General features: G+C 39.2%; 1 protein-coding gene across 1 annotated transcript in view; it reads left to right on the top strand.

Annotated features, from left to right (window-relative positions):
• The window catches only part of MYO3A (myosin IIIA), a gene marked incomplete at both ends in the record, with an annotated part of 195162 nt that extends 171832 nt beyond the window's left edge, over positions 1-23330 (top strand). The window contains 4 exons of the mRNA XM_080918614.1: positions 2952-3058; positions 5566-5606; positions 6428-6571; positions 23210-23330. Of these exons, the coding sequence (XP_080774740.1) occupies positions 2952-3058; positions 5566-5606; positions 6428-6571; positions 23210-23330 (413 nt within the window). The remainder of the gene's footprint in view (positions 1-2951; positions 3059-5565; positions 5607-6427; positions 6572-23209) is intronic.
• Positions 23331-24115: the final 785 nt, after the last annotated feature.

Below are 24115 nucleotides of genomic sequence, written 5' to 3'. Positions count from 1 at the left end.
AGTATTTTACCCCTGCAAGCACAGGGACCGGAATTTGGATCCTCAGAGCCCAAGAAAAGCCAGGCAGTGATGGTAACCACTAGAAAAGCAGTAGAGAGGCAGAGACAGGGATCCCAGGGGTAGGCTGTCTGTAATGACTGTCAGGATTGTCAGACTCCCAGTTCATTGAGAAACCATGACTCAATAAATAAAGGGTACATCAAAAGATATCTATTTTTGACCTCATAGTCTACCAACATACAGAGAGAGACTCACGGGGGTGGGAGGGGCGTGGAGACAGACAGAGAGCAGAGAGCGACAGAGACACAGAGAGAGGGGGAAGGAGAAAGAGAGAAAGAGGGGGAGGAAGGAAAGAGGGAGAGAGAGCAAGAGGGAGAGAAATAGAGCAATAGCAACCAACACTACGCAGTAGCCATGAAAATAGGCATGGGTTCTATTTTTTTCCTAGGGCTGCCACAATAAGCCACAGATAATATGGCTTTAGCAGTATAACTGTTGCCTTTCATTCTAGAGGCTCAAAGCATGAGGTCACAGTATTGTCAGTAGGTTTTCTCTGAGATCTTGTTTGTCAGTAAAGTTTTCCCTGTGTGTACGTGTGAGTGTATATGCGTGTGTATGTGTGTATGTGTGTGCATGTGTGTCTGTGTGTGTGTGCATGAGTGTGTTTGTGTGTGTGTGAGTACGTGTGTGTGTGTGTGTGTGTGTGTGTGTGTGTGTGTGTGTGTGTGTACTTGCCAATGGGCCCAGAAGAGGTAGTCAGATTCCCAAGGAGCAGAAGTTATGGGCAGTTGTAAGCTACCTGATGTAGATGCTAAGAACCAAATTCTGGCCCTCTGGAAGAGCAGCAAACACACCCAACAACCCTTGCCAGAAAACTTTCATTAGCTTTTCTTATGTTTCCTGAAGTTCTAAGGAGTCAAGAATAAGCAAGAAAGGATTCCACTTCTAGAAATACAGCCCTTAGGTTGGAAGGTCTAAAATGGAGGGTGGTGCTGAGGACGCGGAGGTCAGGGATAATAGGACAGCAAGGGGCCTACAGTCTGTCTATGAAAGGCATCTTTGACCTTGCAGAAGGTATGTTCTTTTTCAAAATAATTTTTATGGGGCTGGAGAAATGGTTCAGTGGTTAAGAACACTATCTGTTCTTGTGGAGCAGATTCCTACCATCTGCCTGGTAGCTCACAATCTTTTGTAACCCTGGTTTCAGAGAATTCAGCATCTTCTTCTGGCCTCCACTGACACTAGGCAGTCATATGATATGCAGACAAAGAACTCATATGCATAAGACAAATAAACAAGTAAAACTTTTTAAAGTAATGAAATGTTTTATTTAATATTTACACATGCACATAATATATTCTGGCTAAGCCCTGCCCCCCAATATCTCACTATCCCTCTTTTCTCAGCATTTTTCCTCCCAAACAACTCTCTTTGTTTAAATGACCTTCTGAGTTTTTATTCAATGGGATGAGGTAGTGGAGCAGGGGCAGCATGCCAGGGCCCTCAGGCCAGAAGAGAATGTCCTCCCCAAACAGACATCACTTGTCAATAGCTTCATAGTCAAGAGTTGGGACTTCACAAGCCCCTCCCCTTGCCATACTAGGATGGGGCTGGCATCTTATTTGAGAATTAGTGTAGCAGCTGTGTTCTCATACTAATTATGCTACCTAACGCCCCCCACACACAAAAAAAAAAAAAATCCTGTTTACAATGTCCTGCACATAGGCTAAAGGAAACCTGCCCCCCAGTTAGCTCTCGTTGGGAAATTAAGTTGCCAACTGCCAATGGCTGGGCAGGTGAAAGAGGCATGACTTTTAGGATTCCCAAACAAGAAACACAGGAGAGGAAGAAGGGTTTCCACCATGATAGGGGCTTAGGACTGACCACCACATGAAGCAGAGGAGGATGAGACAGCTGAAATGTAGGCACTACGGGAAAGCATCCTCATAGGAGAGCTGCCCAGAAGGAAGCAGGGCAGGAAAGATAAAATATAGATTTACAAAATGTTAACTCATAAATACCAGAGGGGAGTGTGTGCTAGCCACCAAGAGGTTCAGAAAACATCCAGCCATTGAGCTAGCAAGGCATATTAAAAATAATGCTGCATATATATGTCTTTCACTAGGGAATTCAAAGAGCTCTGGCAGTTGGTTAGAAGTGCCTATGGCCCATCAGGAACTCAATGCAGATGGACTATTCCCCCCTTTGTATTTGGCTTCATTGTGTCAATTTTTAAACAAAATGTGTTTAGTTGTTTCTCATCTGCTGTGCTTCTCTGTTCTCTTCCCCCTTTGTACCTAACCAGTTCCAGTAGACATGTTCCATGGAATCTGAAAGAATACTTAGACTGAATAGAGATAATTCGATAGATGCAGGGCCAAGAACTTCTTTATTCTCAGAATCTTTTTGTTCCTCGCTCCCATGGCAATTATTCAGTTTTTTGCCGTCTTCAGCTTATTTTTATTACACCAACATTATTCTGATACATTAATTCAAATTTTAACTGGTATGAGAGTCAAATTAAGATTTAGTCACATGCAACTTTAAGTGTTTCTAAAATTACTAAGTATATATAATACATTTTATTTTATATATACATATATTATATAATAGATATAAAACCAACACTGTGTTTTTATATTTTTGCCATTCAGATAAAAATGAGATAAGTAGATTTGACCTACATACTCTTAAGAAAGGTCCTAGCCTCTTCCCTCCTATGAACCTGTGTCCCTTTTCCACATTGCCAAACTCTTCTTGCTTTTTTTTCTTCCCTCTTCCTCCCCAAGTCCTAGACCTCCAGACAACTGGAGGAAAACACATGACCAGAAAAAGAATATGGGTGGGTGGGAAACAAGCACAGTCTACATGCACAGAAGTTCTTAGTTATCCAAAGGAAATCTGCACAGTTTCTGAAGTTCAAAACTTTTTATGATCACCCCATCTTATAGGTGTCTCTAAAGAAGAAGAGCCAAAAATATTGAGACCACCAAGACGACCTAGGAAACCCAAAACATTAAATAACCCCGAAGACTCCACATACTACTATCTACTTCATGTAAGTGGCTTGTTCTTCCAATTAAACTGAAGACCAGTAGATTCTGTGGCTGCATTGGGCTGCCTCAAAAGAAGGCCTTACAACATGAAGACCCTTTTTGGATTTCACTTCACAATACCAATGTAGGATACCCTACTCAATGGCACCTTTGTTTTCCTCTAGTCCTCTTCCTCATGGTCCTGCCCTCTCTTATAATCTTGAACCTACACTGTATTCTCCTAGATATTTTTTCTGGTAGTTACTTTTCTTAGTTGGAGTTTCATTGCCATGAAGAGATACCATGGCCACTCCAGTTCTTATAAAGAAAAACATTTAATTAGGGTTGACTGACAGTTTCAGAGGGTTAGTCTATTATCATCATGGTAGGAAATATGGCACCATGCAGGCAGATACAGTGCTGGAGAAGGAGCTGATAGTTCTACATCTTTACTTTCAGGCAACAGAAAAAAGGTTATGACAACTCTGTATATAGCTTGAGCATAGTAGACCTCAAAGCCTGTCCCCCACAGAGACACACTTCCTACAACAAGGCCACACCTCCTAACAGTGCTACTCTCTGGGCCAGGCATTCAAACACAAGTCTATGGAAGCCATTCCTATTTAAACCACTACATCATTTATCTTAGATTATATACAAATATCAACCAAAAAAAAGGAAGTTAATGTCGTGTGTAGTTTTATGCTACCAACTTTACTCCAGGATGGCAGCCATGCTACCAAAGCCCTCCTGGCTTCCCTTTTGCTCTACCAGCCTTTAGCTCCAGGAGGTGACCACACTACCAGCCCCTTCCAGCATGCCTTGAATCTGAGGATTCAAGGCACTTGCACACATGGCTGCTTGGCTTCTTTTTGCTCCAAAGCATGGCAAAAACTCTCCCCATCTCCATATTTATGTCTACCTGCTTTTTCCAGGGACCCAGAAGTCTCACCTGTTTCTTCCACCATGCAATTGCCCCATCACTTTATTTACTGACAGATTAAGAACCAACTGGGAAACAGGACAGCATCAGAGCCATTTCCTACAAGTCCACTGTGGGAAGCCCCTCCTGACAGAGACCTTCATTAAAATGAATATGGTGCCATGCAAGTAGTGAAAAAGAAGTGAATATTTCTTGGGTTTCTGTGAATTCCAGGCCAATAGTGTTCATAACCATTGTGAGAGCTGATTCTAGAACCAGCTCTTAATATTATGTTCACGTCTCAGGTCAGAATCGTGAGCACAGTTGAACAGCGTAGTCTTCCCATCAGGGCCCTTAACCCTATTGAGGTCTCCTGGATCCACTCGGTAGGCAAGCGTGAGAAGTCATTGGTATGGCTTCTGCTACACTTCCTTCCCCCTCGTGCTTCAGTCTTCTTTGCAAGCTGCTGACATCATCTTGGCTTCCAAAACCAAGAGGGCCGTGCCCTTTTTTTTAATCCTGATACCTGTGTTCTACATTGTGCCTTTTAGTCACCGATGCATCCTTCTTCTCAAACCAAGAAAGAGTCCCCCCTCCCTATTGCTACCATGACCATTTCTCAATCAGATTATTTCAGGCTTTAAATCTCATCTTCCCCAACCTACAGCAGAAAATATATCTAAACTGTAAATTTGATCATCTTTCCCCTTTGACTGGCTAAGCATAAGGTCCAGAATCCGATGTCTTCTTCACTGGACACAGAGCTTCTGATCCCATGTCAACTCTCACAGTGATCAACATCCCCTGAGCCTCCAAAGCTGGGTCCCTTTAACCCGAGAACTCCCTCCATTTCCAATACTTATTCAATCTACACTCTGTGCTGCCAGAGAGAGGAAAATGACTTCCCCATGCCCTTGAAAACCCAGAGAATCTGAGAGTTTATTGGAAACTAGATTCACACACCCCTGGCAGAAAATGAAGCTCACACTGGGTCAATGTGCCATGTTTTTGCATGATGCTTTCCTCTCTCATGATGTTGTCCAGAATTCAGACTTAACAATTTCTTTTCCTTTCAGTTTCGTAGACTAATCTCATCAACCACCATGATGTTGGCCATTGCCAAGTTCAGAACCTTTGTCTCTGGCTTAGATCTCTCCTCTAGTTCCAAACAATAGAAAGCTACCTAAAATTTATTACATAATCTACATGGATATGCACATAGAGAGGTCCAGGTGTGTTCATTCATACAGCTGTGGTAGAGTATAACATGTGTCATATATTAGAATACAAAATGATGTTTAGTACAACCATCAACACAGCAAATTCTGCAACCTTTCCATCACTTCAAAAATGAAATTCTACCCATTATTAGTTGCTTCCACACCATTCCTGAGCCATCCCCTAAAAAAATCACTAATCACGCATCTAGAATCCCATATAAACAGAATCACATAGTATGCATTATATAAAATAGTTTTGTACTCTAGAAATCACTTATCCTGACTCTCCCTCCATCTCATCTGCCATTAAGATAATAAATATTACGCAGTGTGATTTAATACTAGTATCTATTATATCATGCATTTTCAATTTTTCCCCTTCCTTCAGAACTCAACCCAAGAAGAAAAACGGAGACCAAGAAAAGACAGGTAATTATCTTTTCTAAATTATAGCACCATTGTGTTTAAATAAAACTATAAATCTTTATGTTAAAATTTAATTACAAATCACATATGTTTGTAAAATTACATAATTCCAACCTATGTACATGCTAAGTGTGAGAACTATATGGAACATATAAATTAAATATGACACATTACATCATTGAGACTGACTGCTTTTCATTGCCCTTTTAGTAATGGTGACTACGTGATCAGAACACTTCAATATCCACATACGTTCTTTCTGTTTTTATGTTATGGTCTTTTGATACATGTTAAGTGTCACATTTGGTACATTTTGAAGATTGTTCAGATGGCAAGGGCTGCAGTTTTTGTAGGTATGGCACACTTCACATGATTTTCCTCACCTATAATATCTCAGTCTTTCAATACTTCAACATTTTGACATTTTAATTGTTGTAACTCATCAAGGCCAATTCTCATGAAAATTATCTATGAGCCTGGTGTGAATGGGAACGTAGGCTGGCAAACTGGAAGCCATTGTCTCTGGAAATTCTAGAAACTACCAGTTCAGACCAAGGTAAACCTGATTTTAAAAAAACAAAAACAAAAAAACAGTCCAGCAGCTAATGTTTTGTTCAATATGAAAGATGGGGGATTCTTTAAATTAATAGGATGTACTTATTTTTGCATTTAAAGATTTCTTTCATATATGTGAGCATGAATGGGATGCTCTTAAGTTACCAAAAAAAAAAAAAAATGCTTCAAAAGAAGAAAACACTTAGCCTGTAAGTAAAGTGCATAAAAATCAGATTGATTAAGAAGCATGTTTATGTGTTTATTTGCAGTCAAGGAAAGTTATTAGGTTTGGAAGATTTCTATTATACGGAATTTTTGCCCACTCATTCTGGACCCAAGGCACATAGCTCTAATGCAAGAGAATGGAAAACACAGAAGCAATCCCAGGATCAACGCACTGAGTGTAATGAGAGGTAATAACCTGTAGTTTGCATCACACTCAGTGATAAACTTGGGAAATTCAAAAATTCGAACTTAAGCAATTTTGTTTTATGTAGTGGTGAATTAGTGAACTTTGGCTTCCAGTGGGTTGCATGTGCACTGAACCTGCCCAAGAGCTCTCTGGATTTGTAAATGAAACAGACTTGTGTGTGCGTGTGTGCATGTACGTGCACTCGAACACACATACACACACACACACACACACACACACACACACACACACACACACACACTTCTTTAATATGCCTTGATTAGCTCAATGGTTGGACACTTCTAAACCTCCCATGGCTAGTACATACTTCCCTCTAGTATTCCTGGCTTAACACCTTCAAAATCTATATTTTATCTTTGTTGCCCTGTTACCTTCTGGGCTGCCTTCCCTTTTTACCTACATTGTTGGATGCTTTCTCTCCTAAAGCTCTGAAATCTGATCCTGCTCCCTCTGAGTCAAGGTGATTCATTCTCCTCTCCTTTCCCCTGGTCCCTTGTCCTTGCAATCTAGAAGTCTTGCCCCATCTCCCTGCCCAGCCACTAGCTGTATGGCAATTCATTATTATGAATTTAAGCCAGCTGTGGACAGGGACCCTCAGGTCTGGAAACATGGCTTTTGGGATCCAAAATAAGACAAAGCATTAGAACCAGTTCCCAACAGTTTTATAGATAGAACAGTGGCATCATGTTTTACTGAAGATTTCATCTTATTTGTAATATATTGTTCAAAGTAAAACTAAATATCATGGCAATACAATCACACATACTAGTTTTCCTAGACAAGGTCCCCATTCATAATTGTTTGTTTAGTATAGTTATTAATATCCCTTTAAATGCATCAATGATGAAACAAAAGTGATAGACTGTATGGTTTTCCTAACTATAGGCAATATAAGATATGTTGTCCATATTAAGGTCTAAATAGTGTAATTTTTAGTAACTTGTGGGGGAGGAGAGTTGAGACAGGAACTCATCATACCTTTCCTAGCCTGGAACTTTATGTAGATCATGCTAGCCTAGAAGTCACAGAGATCTACCTACCTCTGCCTCCCAAGAACTTGAACTAAAGGTGTGAACTACCATGACTGGCCTTGATTACTGGGTTTCTAATTATGTTTCTAATTTTCAAAATCAGGGATGACAAATTAAAAAACATTTTGTAAAAAAGATTAATAGAAAAAATAGTGTCTTGGATATGGGTTTTTTTTCTATCTTACCACTGATTTTGTGTCATTAAATAATTTATTTTGCAGCTTATTTTCAACTTTGGAAATAATTTTTGTCCAAAAACTCACTGTGAAGTTTTGAGACTAGGGGTTTGTAATAGAATACAAACATGGCAAATGAGAAATAGAAACATTGTGGGCAACTAGAAGCTGATCTGAAATCCTTAGCCATCCTCCTGTTAGTCATGGCCACACAGACCCCCTCACCCTTCTTACAGGATGAAATCATGGTTCTAGAGAAGAGTTTTAAGAGTCTAAGTATCTGAGGTTCAGACACTAATTGAGCCATGTGAGAAGCTTTTTGTGTTATCTGGGCTTTTTATGCCACTGGTTTTATGACTCCAGAGGAATTTTCAAATTCCTGCCTCACTATCTTATTATAGAGATTAAATGAAATAATAAACTGATTAGCTCTCTTTGTCCATGAATGATGTTTTCTATAAATACTGGTGGCAATTATTACCTATTTTCATTTGTCTTTTCAAAATCTACCTGCACTATGATTTCTAAGTGCCTATCTCCAAAAAGAAGATGAATTCTTTGGAACCAAAAACTATAACCTGTACAAGCTTAGTGGGTTCTAGCAAGCAGCACTGAGTAGAACGCAAGGTGCCAGAGAGAACAAATCATTTATTGGTTCAAGGTTACAAACTGAGTGAGGGTTCTCTGACCCAGACTTTTACATACTCTGCTCAGTTGCTTCCTACTTCCTGTTGTAACAGCTGACTCTACTTCCACTCCAGCATATTCTATCTCTTCCACTAGCTGACAGATTCCTACCGACAGTGAAGCCTTTATATCCCAGAGACATTTTAGCATACATAGACTTAGTATCCACTAGAATAAGGATGCTAGACCTAACAATGGTTGAGTGCTTGCTTTGTTCTAGGCACTATACTGTTACCTCGTTGAACTGGTAAGACTCTGTGGCTGCCCTCTTTTATGAGTGTGGGAACTAAGTCTCCAGGGTTGAGTGACTATGAATAATTACCTACATAATAATTAACAGAGCTGGAAAATTTGAACACAGGATATTATAAACAAAATGTCAATGATTTTAACCACTGTTTAACGTTGCCAAGTTATGTATCATGCTGGTAGCTTAAGGAAGTGGTGGATATCAAATACCAAAGCTTTGATCTTCACATCAAAGGATCTTGAGGTGAGAGGGAAATGATACTCACATATCAGTGCTGAGCAAGATAACTCCAGGAGGTGAGGACTTTTTTTAAACTAAGGAAGACTGTAGAGATGGTAATTCATAGCAAGAGAACGTAAGATCAATAAGATCCTGGATTTAATACAGAAAATAAACACAAAAGAATAGCTCTACATTGCAGTTTGGAGCAATTGGAAAAACTTGAGACAAAGTTATATGCTCAATTGTATTATTTCAGAAAGAGCAGCTTTATGTGTACATGGGACACCCATAGCTACAACTATATATACACCAACTATAAGGTTTAAGTTTGCCTGTGGAAGACTGCACCACACAAACATAGTTCTTCATGGACTTTGTTAATTGATAAATTAAAATTGTGTAATTTATTACATAGAAAACAATATTTTGAAATACATATATATTTTGAAATAGCTAGCTTTGAACTGATTAAAATTGCATAGCCTTAAAATTTTAACTTGGGGCAAGTTTTAAATAATAAATGAATTGCTATGAATTATCCTCACTATCTAAGTAAGTCTCCTAAATGAATTTCTACTGACTGAAATTGTATAGCCTTTAATCGATACATCCCCAAGCTCCTATCTCAAAGCCTTAATGTGCACCTTTCTATGAGTGTGGCACTTTAGGTTCCTCACATGAGTGGGTCCTGCAGAACTTCACTGACATTTCACCAGGCATAATGTCTTCTAGGTTTATCCATATTTTCTAAAAGTTTCACTTCTTATATGTGAATGATATCACATGTGTATAATGACCACACGTTTATTCATTCATTGAGGGAAATGTGGCTGACTGTGTGTGTTGAGTGTTGTGAATAACACATAAGACTAGAAGTAACTCTCAGAATATTCACTTTGTTTCCTTTGGCTGTATACCTGGTGGTGAGATTTGCTGTCTCACCAATAGTAGTTGCTTTATGTTTTTGAAGAATGTAATGGCTCCTCTATGATGGCTGTGCTGACTTATATTCTCACCACCACTGGAATTGGGTTCCTTTTTCTTCACATCCTCACCAACACTCCTCAGCATTTACAATTTGGTAACAGGCATCCTGCTTAGTGTGAGGTTACTTCTTATTGTGATTTTAAATTTTATTTTCTTGATGATTGATAATATTGACCACGTTTTTTAATTTTAAGGTGAAGCTCATATAACTTGATCATTTTATTTGGCTATTTTTAAGTGTCCAACTTAATATTCACATTATAGCATTGCTGTGTTGGTGGTAGTGGTTCATGCCTTTAATCCCAGCACTCGGGAGTCAGAGGAAGGCAGACTCTGTGAGTGCTACAACCTGACCTACAGAGGAACTTCTAGGACAGCCACACTATCTTGGAAGAAAGAAGTGAAAAAACATATTACATTACTATATATCTACCCTAACTTCAAGATATATCCTTGACTCCAAATATCACAACTCTGCCACCCTTGTTTCCTGGCAACCACTAATCAATTTGCACTTTCTAACTGCTTAGTCAAAACATTTCATATAAATGGAAATATACATGTATCCTGATTGTTCTGGCCGTTCCCTTAGCCTATTTTTGTGGGGGGGTGCAGTGTATGTATGTGAGCACTATCACAGATGTGCTATGGCATTCACGTAGAAGACAGAAGCAAACGTTTGGAAGTTATTTTATGCCTTCTACACTTTTGTTTTTAGGTAAGGCTCTTTGTTACTCACTGCTACACTACATACTTCAGACCTCTGAGCAATTCTCTACCATCTTGCAGTAGGAGTGCTGGGATTACAAAATCCCAACACAGGAGCTGGCTTTTTACAAATTTCAGAGATCTGAACTCAGCAAGTGTGCATACCCACTGAACCATCTCTCTAGCCTAATGTAGTGGTTACAGCCTATTAAGGTGCCGAACATGTAGATCTCTAGTCCTGCTTAGTGACTCTATTATTGTCTAAGCAAACTTTAGATTGCCAGTCTTCTTGCCAGTCAGTTAGGAACTTGATTCTTTCTTATTTCTAATCTGAGTAGTACTGGCCCAATTCTGACATCTTTTGTCCCTAGAAAGTGATATTCATTTAATCTTGTGTGTTACTAAATTAAATTAAAGTTTTATTTAAATTAAAACTAAAAATTTTTTGCATGTGAATTTTGGTCATTTGTGTGCCTAATGACACTTCTTTTGAGAAACGTCTCTTTAGAGTCTTTGCTCATTTTTAACCAGTTCATCTGTTTTGAGTGAAGTGCTTGAATTCCTTGTGGATTTTGGATGTTGTCCCTCTTAATCATCAGATCATTTCTTACTCGTTAGTGGGCAGTCTCTTCATTATTTTTATTATTTTCTTTGTTCTATAGAAGTTCTGACCTGATTTTTCTCATTTCCTTTGTTATAATTTGATCTGTATTTACTCCTGTTACTGTAATTTGGTGTTGATGTCTAAAGATCCTTTGTCCAATCCAATGTTGTAAACAGTTTCCTCTTTTTTTTTTTTTCATTTTTAGCAGCACCATGAATTCAGTAGTTCATAAATCAAGAAACCGTGACAGGGTGGGTTCAGGATTCATGGTCAGTGAATCACTGACATTACAAACCACTCAGCTTCCAACTACCTTCCCAACATAGTATAGTAACCAGGCTTTATCTCCACAGATTCCAGATGCCTGATGTGAATTGAAAAACCCCATCATGAGATGTTGAGTTTCCAGTGTGACAAGAGGCATCTGAGCTAAAGAAATGTTTTCCCAGAGGTAGTGAAATGGAAAGGGTTTCCTTCAGGACTCATATACTGTGTGTTCATTTATGAATCAGCTAATACAATGGGAAATAACATTAGCCCAGACAAATCTACACCAACTCAGACTTAGTCTGTGAGGCAGTGATAGATACTTCTCCTGAAGGATGGCATTATCAAGAGAATGGGGACTCCACTGACAAATATGGCCAGTAGATAGTGCATCAAGTCTTTTACTACAGAAGGTTGCAGGTTTTTTTAATCTAATATTTGTGGTTTCAACCTTTCTTATATTTATCTATACACATTGTTGAGAAAGTCTTGAGGTTCCTGGCTCTTTTTACTTAGCTCTTCTCTTTATGTGTTGAATTAAGTCACAGTGAAATACTTCAAATGCAAAATTCACTTCCAGCTTTGTGATGCACATTTGGGGCACAATGCAAAAAGTCTGAGAAAAATCACTACCTCTACCCACTAGGATCCCCATGTCTTTGCAGTCCTCATGGATTTGATTGACTTCTGTTTTAGGAAAAGTTTGGCAGCTTATCAAGTCTTGAACCATCTCTATCCCCACCATAAGGCCTTTGCCTCAGACATTTCCAACAATGACAAATTCATCTTGAAGCTTATCAAACTTAAGCAGCATGTAGGTGCCAACTTCTTTTTTTAAATTATTTTATTGGATATTCTCTGTACTTACATTTCAAATGTTATCCCCTTTCCCCTCTGCTCCAATCCATCCTTCCCCTCCACTTGTTTTCATGAAGGTGCTTCCTCTCCTAATCACCATCTCCACCTCAGTGCCTTGGCATTCCCCTACACTGGGAAAACAAGCCTTCCCTAGAACAAAGACCTCTTCTCTCATTGATGCCAGGCAATGCCATCCTCTGCTACATGTGCAACTGGAGCCATGGGTCTCTCCATGTGAACTCATTGCCTGGTGTTTTAGTCCATAGGAGTTCTGGAGGGTTTGGTTAGATAATATTGCTCTTCCCATGAGGTTGCAAACCCTTTATCTCCTTCAGTTCTTTCCCTAGCTTTCTCATTGGAGTCCCCTTATTCAGTCCAATGGTTAGGTGCAAGCATCCTCTTGGGACAAGAATTTGCACAAGAGTGTGGTCTCCTCTGTGTTCTCAAATGTGTCAGCTGTTCTGTAAGACCGGTTCTCTTCCAGTGGAGTCTGTGTACAGAAAGATCTGGCATCAGGTCAGCTCCAGGAGCAGGCAGAAACTAGAAGAATCCTGTCTCAGACTACTCCTTGGTTCCTATTTTCTGAGAAGTTTCTGGGCAGGTTCCTCTTGGGTCAGGAATTGGAACAGAGGTGGTGGTCTCACCTGTACTCTCAGATGTGTGAGCACTCCTGGGAGACTGACTTTCTCCCATCAGGGTCTGGGTACAGAAAACCCTGGCACAGGGTCAGCTTTGGGAGCAGGTGGAAACAGGATGTCTGTGCTTTCTTCTAGGATATTTGCTGTTTAGTTGGTGGTTTAAATCTTCAAAATTCTCTAGGGAACTTTTATATATGCTGTGACGTAAGTCTTGAATATTGGTTGCTGGACAAACATAGGAGCCTCAGGAGCGACCTCACTCCTGGCCCATGTGTGAGCCCACACATTCTTTCCACTATCAGGGAGAGATCTGCCAGAACTCTCAGGGTACAGGTTACTCAGCGCTGCCTGAAAACAGACTGTTTGGACCAAACCCAGAGCTGGACTACTGCCATCAGGAAATCATAGGTTTCCCAGAGAGATGAATGCCAAGGATTAATCTCCCTCTGGAGACCACAAGCCCACCAACCCAGAAGAAAGAAAAACTTCAGTCAGAGACAACAAGATCACTTAGTAGCACCAATGACAAGATAGCAAGTGCAAGAATCTAAAAAACGAAAACCAAGACAACCTGGCAGCATCAGAACCCAGTTCTCCCACCACAGAAAAGAGTGGATATCCAAACTCACCAGAAAAATAAGATTTAGACTTAAAAATCATACTTCATGATGATGATGGAGTTTCTCAAGAAGTACATAAATAACATACTTAAAGGAGTACAGGAAAGCCAGGAGAACACATGCAAAAAAGTTTATGCCCTTAAAGAAGAAACACAAAATCACTTAAAGAACTATAGAAAAGCAAAAAGAAAAAAGAAAAACCAAGTAAAGGAATTGAAAACAAATAGAAACAATAAAGAAATCACAAAAGGAGACGACCCTGAAGTTGAAAAATATAGGAAAGGCATCAGGAGTCATAGATGCAAGCATCACCAACAGAATACAAGAAATGAAAGAGAGAATCTCAAGAGCAGAAGATGCCATAGAGATCATTGAAACAACAGTAAGAGAAAATACAAAAATCAAAAAGATTCTAAGTGAAAACATCTAAGAAATCCAGAACTTAATGAGAAGACCAAACCTAAGAATAATAGGTGTAGAAGAGACTAAGGACTCCCAACTAAAAGGCCCAGCAAATATCTTCAACAAAATTATAGAACAAAACTTCCCTAATCTAAAGAAAGAGATAACCACAAACATACAAGAAGCCGACAGAACCCCAAATAGATTGAACCAGAAAACAAATATTTACTGTCACGTAATGGTCAAAACAACAAATGTTCAAAACAAAGAAAGAATACAAAAGCAGTTAGGGAAAAAGGACAGGTAACAAATAAATGCAGACTGATCAGAATTACACCAGACATTTCAACAGAGACTATGAAAGCTAGAAGATCTGAAACTGACATCATAGAAAGCCTAAAACACACAAATAATAGCTCAGGTTACTATATCCAGCAAAACCCAAAGTTACCATAGATGGAGAAACCAAGATATTTCAGAAAAAAAAAAAAAAAAACAAATTTACACATATCTGTCACAAATCTAGCCCTACAAAGGATAATGGCTGAAAATTCCATCACAAAGAGGGAAACTTCACCCTAAGAAAAGCAATAAATTAATATTCTTGCAACAAACCCCAAAGAAAAAAGCACATAAACATAATTCTACATCTAACAACAAAAGTAACAGGAAACAACAATCACTATTGCTTAATATATATTAATATCAATGGACTCAATTCCCCAATAAAAAGACATAGACTATTGGACTGAACGCAGCATTTTCCTGCATAGAGGAAACTCAGCAACAAAGACAGGCACCACCTGAAAGTGAAAGGTTTGGGAAAAAATTCAAGCAAATGATCCCAAGAAACAAGCTGGAGTAGCCACTTTAATATGAAATAACATAGCCAAAAGTAATCAAAAGAGATAAGGAAGAACACTTTTTACTCATCAAAGGAAAAACCTGTCAAGATGAACTCTCAATCCTGAACATTGTATGCTCCAAATACAAGGGCACCCGCATTGATTACAGAAATGTCACTAAAGCTCAAAGCATATATTGCTCCACACACAATCATAGTGGGAGACTTTAACACCCTACTCTCACCAATGGGCAGATCATGAAAGCAGAAACTGAAAAGAGACACAGTGAAACTAAGAGAAGTTATGAACCAAATAAATTTAACAGACATCTATAGAACATTTCATCTTAAACCAAGAGAATATACATTCTTCTCAGCACTTCACAGTACCATCTCCAAAATTGACCATATAGTCTGTCACAAAACAGGCTTCAACAGATATAAGATCATTTAAATAATTCCATGCATCCTATCAAATCATCATAGGCTAAGACTGGTCTTCAGTAACAAAACAAAAAAGAAAGAAAGAAAAGAAAAAAGCTAATATACACAATGATAGCTTGGTCACGGAAGAAATAAAGAAAGCAGAGATTTTTTTAGAATTTAATGAAAATAAAAACAGGACATACCCAAACTTATAGGATGCAATGAAAGCAGCACTGAGAGAAAAACTTGTAGCTCTGAGTTCTTCCAAAAAGAAATTGGAGAAAGCATACACTAGCAGCTTGATAGCACAGCTGAATGCTCTAGAACAAAAAGAAGCAGATACACCCAAGAGGAATAGATGGCAAGAAATAATCAAACTCAGACCTGAAATGAACCAAATAGAAACAAAAAGAACCATACAAAGAATCAATGAAACCAGAAGCTGGTTCTTCGAGAAAATCAACAAAATTGATAAACCCTTTGCCAGAGGGTGCAGAGAGAGTATCCAAACTAACAAAATCATAAATGAAAGGAGAAGACATAGCAACAGAACCTGAAGAAATTCAAGAAGTTATCATATCCTACTACAAAAGCTTATACTCAATAAAACTGGAAAATCTAGAAATGGACAATTTTCTAGACAGATACCAGGTACCAAAGTTAATCAGAATCAGATAAACCATCAAAAAAGTCCCATAACCCCTAAAGAAATAGAAGCAGTCATTAAAAGCAAGCTAGAACCTGATGTATTTAGTGCTGGATTCTATCAGACATTCATAGAAGACCCAATACCAATTCTCTCTAAACTATTCTATAAAATAGAAACAGAGGGAATACTATTCAACTCGCTCTTGGATGCCACAATTATGCCCATTCTTAAACCACACAAAGACTCTACAGAGAAAGAGAACCTTAGACCAAATTTTTCCTCATAAACATTGTTGCAAAAATACTCAATAAAATTCTTGCAAACTAAACCCAAAAACACATCAAAAGGATAATTCATCACTAGTAAGTATGCTTCATTCCAAGGATGCAAGGTGGTTCAATATACAGAAATCCATTAACGTAATCTACTATATAAACAAACTCTTATAAAGAAACCTCATGATCATCTAGTTAGATGCTAAGAAAGCATTTGACATAATTAACACTCCTTTATGCTAAAAGTCTTGGAAAGCTCAGGTATTCGAGGCTCATGCTTAAACATAGTAAAAGCAATATACAGCAAACCAGTAACCAACATCAAACTAAATGGTGAGAAACTTGAAGCAATCCTACTAAAATGTGGGACTACACAAGGCTGCCCACTTTCTCTCTACCTATTCAATATAGTACTCGACTACTACCCAGAGCAACCAGACAACAAAAAGAGGTCAAAGGAATACCAATTGGAAAGGAAGAAGTCAAAATATCACTATTTGCAAATGATATGATAGTATACTTAAGTGACCCCACAAACTCCACCAGAATATTTCTACAGCTGATTAAAAACTTTACCAATGTGGCTGGATATAAAATTAACTCAAACAAATCAGTAGCCCTCCCCTACTCAAAGCATAAACAGGCTGATAAAGAAATTAGAAAATCGACACCCTTCACAATAGTCACAAATAATATGAAATATCTTGGTGTGACACTAACCAAAAAAGTGAAGGATCTGTATGTCAAGAACTTCAAGGCTCTGAAGGAGCAAGTTGAAGTGGACCTCAGAAAATGGAACGATCTCTCATGCTCACTGATTGGAAGGACCAACATAGTAAAAATGGCAATCTTGCCTAAAGCAATCTACAGATTCAATGCAATCCACATCAAAATTACAACTCAATTCTTCATAGAGTTAGAAATAGCAATTTGAAAATTCATTTGAAATAATAAAAAAATCCAGAGTAACAAAAACTATTCTCAACAATAAAAAAAACTTCTGGAAAAATCACCATCACTAACCTCAAGCTGTATTAAAGATCAATTGTGATTTAAAAAGAAATACATGGTATTTGAACAAAGGCAGGCAGGTTGATAAATAGAATAGAAAAAAAAAAAAAAACCCAGAAATGAACCTACATATCTATGGTCACTTGATCTTTGGCAAAGGAGCTACAAACTTTCAAGAAGAAATGGACAACATTTTCAACAAATGGTGCTGGTTCAACTGGCACTCAGCATGCAGAAGAATGCAAATTGATCCTTTCTTATCTCCTTGTACAAAGCTCATGTCCAAGTGGATCAAAACCATAAAACCAGGTACACTGAAACTAGTAGAACAGAAAGTGGGGAAGAGCTTAGAACACATAGGCACAAGGGAAATTTTCCTGAACAGAACACCAATAGCTTATGGTCTAAGATCAAGAATAGACAAATGGAACCTAATAGAGTTGCAAAGCTTCTGTAAGGCAAAGGACCCAGCTATACCACTCCTGGGCTTATACCCAAAACAAGCTCCAACATATAATAAGGCCACATACTCTACTATGTTCATAACAGCCTTATTTATAATATCCAGAAGCTGGAAAGAATCCAGGTGTCCTTCAACAGAGGAATAGATACAGAAATTGTGGTACACTTACACAATGAAATACTGCTCAGCTATTAAAAACAATGACTTCACAAAATTCCTAGGCAAAGAGATGGAACTTGAAGCTATCATCCTGAACAAGGTAACCCAGTCACAAAAAAAGATTCATGGTATGTACTCACCGATAAGCAAATACTAACCAAAAGCTCTGAATACCCTAAAAATGAATCAGAGAACTTATGAAGCTCAAGGAGAAGGAAGACTAGAAGGTGGATGTCTCGGTCCTTCTTGGAAGGGTGAACAAAACACTCATGGGGGGAAATAAAAGAACAAACAGAGGAGCATGGATTGAAGAAAATATCTGGATACAAAAATTGTGGTACATTTACACAATGGAGTACTACTCAGCTATCAGAAACAATGACTTAACCAAATTCTTAAGAAAATGGTTGCATCTAGAGAATATCATCCTGAGTCACAAAAGAACAGACATAATATGCAGTCACTGATAGTGGGATGCTAACCCCAGAGGCTCAGACTGCCCCAGAAACAACTCACAGACTGTGTGAAGTTCAAGAAAAAAAGAAGAAAAAAAAAAAAAAAAACATTATGCTCAATCCTTACACACCAAGAAATTCTTGACTAATTCCGGGTTACATCCTGTTTTACATGTACTTTTTGCTCATTGTAACTAGTAAGACCTTAATGCAGAGTATCAAACCTTAAAAAAAAAGAAAAAGAAGCCAAGCACTGACAAAAATGTATTTGCATACATTTATGAAAAAACGTTTAAAATTTTTTTCTTTTATCTTTGCTTTTTAAAATAAAGTTTAAAATTTTTTAAAAAAGAAGAAGAAAATATCATCCAGAGACTGACTTACCTAAGAATCCATCCAGTATTGCTGATGCCAAGTAGTGCTTCTTGTCAGGAATCTGGTATGAATGCCTCCTCAGAGGTTCTGCCAGAGTCATACTGATACAGAAAAGAATGCTTGTAGCTAATCATCAGTCTGAACACAGGGACCCTAATGGAGGAGCTAGGGAAAGAACTGAAAGAGCTGAAAGGTTTTCAACCCCATGGGAAGAACAAAATTTTCATCTAACCAAACCCACCACAGCTCCCAGGGACTAAAACACCAACAAATGAGTTCACATGGAGAGACCCATGGCTCCAGGTGCATATGCAGCAGAGGATAACATTTTCTGGCATCAATGGGAGGAGAGGCCTTCAGTTCAGTGAAGGCTCATTTTCCCAGTGTAGGAAAAAGATAAGGAGCTGAGGTAGGGGAGGGTGGTTGGGAGAGGAAGCACCTTCAAGGAGGCAATGGGAGAGGTGGGGGATAGGACTTGGGTAAAGGGGATGATATCTGAAGTGTAAATACAAAGAATATCGAATAAAAAGTTTCAAAAAGTTTTTCATATTATTTTTTTATGTGTGAATATCCAGTTTATCCAAAACTGGTGAAGACACTGTTCCTACCCTGTTTTAAGGTCTTGGCATCTTTGTCAAACTCACTAGGCATAAATAGAATATATAAATAGACAAATCTAATTATGTAAGTCCACTGTTTTATTTTCTCTCAATCTATGTGTCTGGTTTTATGAGGTTTTCTTTGCTATCACTTTTTTAAATATATTTTTAAACCAAATAATGTTATACTTCCAGTCTTATTTTTTCTTTTGCTCTTGGGAGTCTTTTGTACTACCAAATGATTTGTTAGAATTTGTTTTTCCTATTTTTTTTAAAGTTGGAGCTATGTTGATCTTGTAATTAGATTTGTGTAATTTTAGTAGTGTTAACTCATACAATCAACAACATTGTATACATTCTCATTTATTTGTATTTTTTCAACTTTTAACAGTGCTTTCTTTATAGCTTTATTCTCTTTCCTTTTCTTGGTTAAATTTATTGCAAAGTATTTTATATTTTCAGAAGTCACCACTGAAGTTGTTAATTTTTTTTTACTTTGATTTTGAACAGATTGGTGTTTTTGTGGATTCTGAATAAATAAAAACTTGTGAGAGGGATCTGTGGTTAAAGAGTGGTACTAAGTTAAGAGCAGGGAAGAGTTTGTTAAAGAGCAGTAAAGAGTTTCTTCTCAATTACTTCCAAGATTGAGTTTAGGGATGTGCTGATGAACAATCTTGAACAATTTAGTGTGTTCAGTGAGTGAATAGATAAGGTTTAATTAAGGCAAGAAGGTGTAGGGGAAGCAGAGCCAGAACAAAAACATAGGGGGACATCAAAGTAAAACGTTAAGAAGAGAATCATGAAAGTTGGTATAGGAAGCATGACAGTTGGGCTTCTTGCTAGCTGTCTTAGCTAGGGTTTTACTGCTGTGAGCAGACACCGTGACCAAGGCAACTCTTATAAAGGACAACTTTAATTGAGGCTGGCTTAGCAGGTTCAGAGGTTCAGTCCATTATCCTCAAGGATGGCATCTAAGCAGACATGGTACAGGCAAAGCTGAGAGTTCTACATCTTCATCTGAAGCTGCTAGCAGAATAATAGGTTCCAAACAGCTAGAATGAACTTCTTAAACCTCACACCCACAGTAACACATCTACTCCAACAAGGCCACACCTTCTAACAGTGCCACTCCCTGGACCAAGCATATACAAACTATCACACTCGATGTGTCAACTAGTGTTATATATAAGTATCTAAGCCTTGTAGTAGTATCTGTAAATTTAGAGCTGATGTGTGTGGTGAGCCTGAGAGGGGTAACTACATTCTTTTGATATCCACTGAAATGCTGTATAAAACTTCCCTGTAAGGAATCTGCTAAGTTCAAGATGCCCTGAAAGACCTTGACCAAGTTTCTTTTGAATGTCTCCTTCATAATAGACCAAAATAAATGAGTGACTAAATAAAATTATTAAATCAGAACAAATCTTCTATGACTTTGCCCCTTTCTCTCTAAATAATATTCACCTGGCAAACCCTAGTGCCCAATTTGTATCTCTACCTGATAGTTGAACTTGGCTGAAGGCTCACCCTAACATCACATAAAAAATACAGCCACACATCCTAAACAGGTACCACATACTTATAGTTGTTACCAATGCTACTCTCCCCCTGCCCTCCAGAAAAAAACTATTGCCCTCTTTTCAAAGGCTATTTCTTTCCGACTTCATCCTCTTCTCAAACCACCTAACTACTTGGCTCCCCTCTAATAATCATCTTTCCCATTTTATTAAGAAGAATTGAGTAGCAAACACCCTTCCACTACAAGTCTACACTCCTGTCACTCAAATTCCTTTCAATGGGCTGCAGGTTATCTATGTCAACTCCTAGATAAAGCCTAACCTTTCTGTTGTTCTCTGAGTCTGGGTCTTTACAAGAATATAGTTTTGCAGTGGTCTCCCTCTCCCTCTCCTCTCCCTCCCTACCACCCTCCCTCCCCCCCTCCTTCCCTACCACCCTTCCCTCCCTCCCTCTCTCCCTCTCTCTCTCTCTCTCTCTCTCTCTCTCTCTCTCTCTCTCTCTCTCTCTCTCTCCCTCCCTCCCTCTCTCCCTCCCTCCCTCCCTCCCTCCCTCCCTCTCTCTCTCTCTCTCTCTCTCTCTCTCTTTCTCTCTCTCTCTCTCTCTGTGTGTGTGTGTGTGTGTGTGTGTGTCTGCCCTTCCTTCCCTGTTCTCCGTCTTTAATGTCTATTCTCTTTACTAAGTCACTTCTGGTAACCTTTCAAGCAGATACAGACAGCAATCATCAGATAAAGCAGTCTCAATACCACATATATTCCCTTCTCTCTCAGGCAAAGGAGTGATAGTGAGAGACACTCCTCTCCCAGCCTACTCTTGTACTTTCTCTTCAGCCACTTTACTTAGTCTTCCCTCCCACCATTTCACTGGCTCACCCTGCTAAGGTTGTCAGTGTCTACCATTTTGCCATACCCCATGATCACTGTCTGCTCTCAGCCTCCACCTATCCTCTTAACACCTATGCTTTTTCTTTTAAGATTACTTTTGTTGTTTTAAAAATACCTTTATATTTTACTTTGTTTTTTGCTTTTGAAAGCAGGGTCTCACTCTGTACTTTCGGCACCTGCCCAACTTTAATGCCACAAAAATATCTTTATTATTGGCCTCTAAACTACTTGACTTACATCTTGCTTTCCAGTCTCCTTCATTAACTTCTCTTCCTCTCCCTGGCTTCAACATTGGAGTATTCCACTCTTTTTCTCTATCAGCATGCACTGCTACTCCTTAAATAATGGCTCATGTTATAGTTTCTAAGCTTGCAAACTCTCTTCCACCCCTGCCCTTACCCTTCTAGGTATCACTGGGTATTGAAATCTTCTCACACTCAGGTTACCATAGCCTGTGTTGTTCCTGAAACAGCCTTTCTGCTGCAGTCTCAGGACCTTTCCCCTGGCTGATCTATTGTCCTGGGATGACTGCTCCCTCTCCTCACCCAGAAGAGCATCATGGCTCACTGGGTCTTTCCTCAAGCCTCTTCTTAAATATTACTTTACCAGAGGCCTGTGTTAACCACCATACACACCATTTCCTGATCATTTACATATGCATTGTCATCGTCCAGATCACTTGTATACACACCATCATTATCCTGTTACTGTGCTGACCTACTGACCTACTGACCTGCTGACCTACTGACCTTTCTCTAGGTTTTCTCTCATCGCCTGATATTTTAAGGTTTGGGGCTTTTTGTTTCTTTGTTTGAGGGGTTGTTTGTTGGTTGTTTGGTCTTTTCCCACTCAAAACTCCATGAAATCAAAGGTTTGTTCTCCTGTCTCACATCTACACTGGTACTTTGCATATGCTGAATGAACTTGAGAACCATGGACCTGTGTTTTAGGGAGCATCCCCATTTCCTCAGGCAAGCTCCAGAAACCAAAGGTAAATGTTGAGTGGAGGTCCTACAGTGGGTCCAGAAAAGCATTTTCATTAAAAACACTGAAGCCTTTAGAAGACAAAGACTGGGCAGTGCCTGGGTCACTGCTAGAGCTGTTGGTCAGATATGGGATTTAAAAGAAACATTGACTAACTAAAAAACCCAGAAGGTGGGCATCTATTTATGTACCTTGAATCTTCCTGTGTGATGAAAGTCTTTTAAAAACTAAATAAGGCATGAAGATCTCTGAATTAGCTGTGAATTATTATTATTCCAAACAAAACCAGCCTTTGTGATCCCTGCCTGTGAATGGTTTGCTTTCATCCAAACACAAAAGCCACTAGTTTCCACTTTGCAAAACTGCAAAGCTGTTAGGGTTATCTAGTCTGACATTTTGATTGTACCTTTCTTAAATGCCTGTGGTTAGAGGACAGCTCCAAAAAGAGCACCTCCTAGCTCTGGGAGGGTGGATGGAGCATGCCTGAGAACTGTTGCCACTGATGGTCAAAATCTGGTTTGGTTTGCAGGCACTGGGCTGCCCCAGAGAGTGAGAGCCCTGAGGAGGAGAGGATTTCAGTCAACCCTTATGACTACAGGAGGCTCCTGCGCAAAACCTCCCAGAGGCAGCGCCTGGTGCAGCAGTCCTGAGGAGCTTCAGAAAGTGCTGGACCTTGAATTACTGCTACAGGGATCAAAGCAGCAGCAGGGTACACTCTGGAACTGGAACTGCCAAGTGCTAAGGCCTCTGATAGCCTGCAAGCTTTGTTTCCCTCTCAAAGGCTAGGGTCTTGGGTCCCTGAAACAAGAGACTTTTAACCTAGGATTAAGAGAATCGAAACCCCTCAGTAGTTCCAGATACTGGGCTCCAGCTTTCCCACCTGACTGCTGCCCCTATTCTTCTAATGCATCCTTTTATTCCGTTGATGGTGATTTGGGGTACTTACTGTGCTAGAACTGTCACCACCCCCCAGAACCAAATGACAGTCATTCCTGGTTAGGTATGCCAGAATAAAGGCAAGGTGAGAGCGTAATAAAACCTTGAAAGTGAACTCATCTTAAACATGAGTTTCCTCCTCTCTTGACTATTGATACTGCTAAATAAAGTAAGTATCCTAAAAGGCCTGTGGGCTTGTCTGCCTTGTGCCTTGAGGACCTCTGTCTGATTTATAGCTGGGCCTGGGGCAGGAGCTAAGATGACCTCTGTCTTCACCAAAAATTCCCACCCCTCGGTCATGCTAAAGCAGTCTAACTTAAACTTTACCTAGAAATGTGGGCTGCAGACAGGCCTGCAAACCTCACCACTCACACACACTCTTCCTGGCCAGCCCACGCTTAACCGGTCCTCTGACTGAGGACTATCAGATTTTAAGGTGTCTTACTCTGCAGATTTGAAGTAGCCCTTACCTCCTTGGAAGTTTGCCACATAAAAGTGA

Source organism: Micromys minutus, assembly GCF_963924665.1.
Source record: "Micromys minutus genome assembly, chromosome: 6".
Lineage (NCBI taxonomy): Eukaryota > Metazoa > Chordata > Mammalia > Rodentia > Muridae > Micromys > Micromys minutus.
Note: the sequence above shows the minus strand (reverse complement) of the source record. Positions and strands in the feature narration are given on the sequence as shown.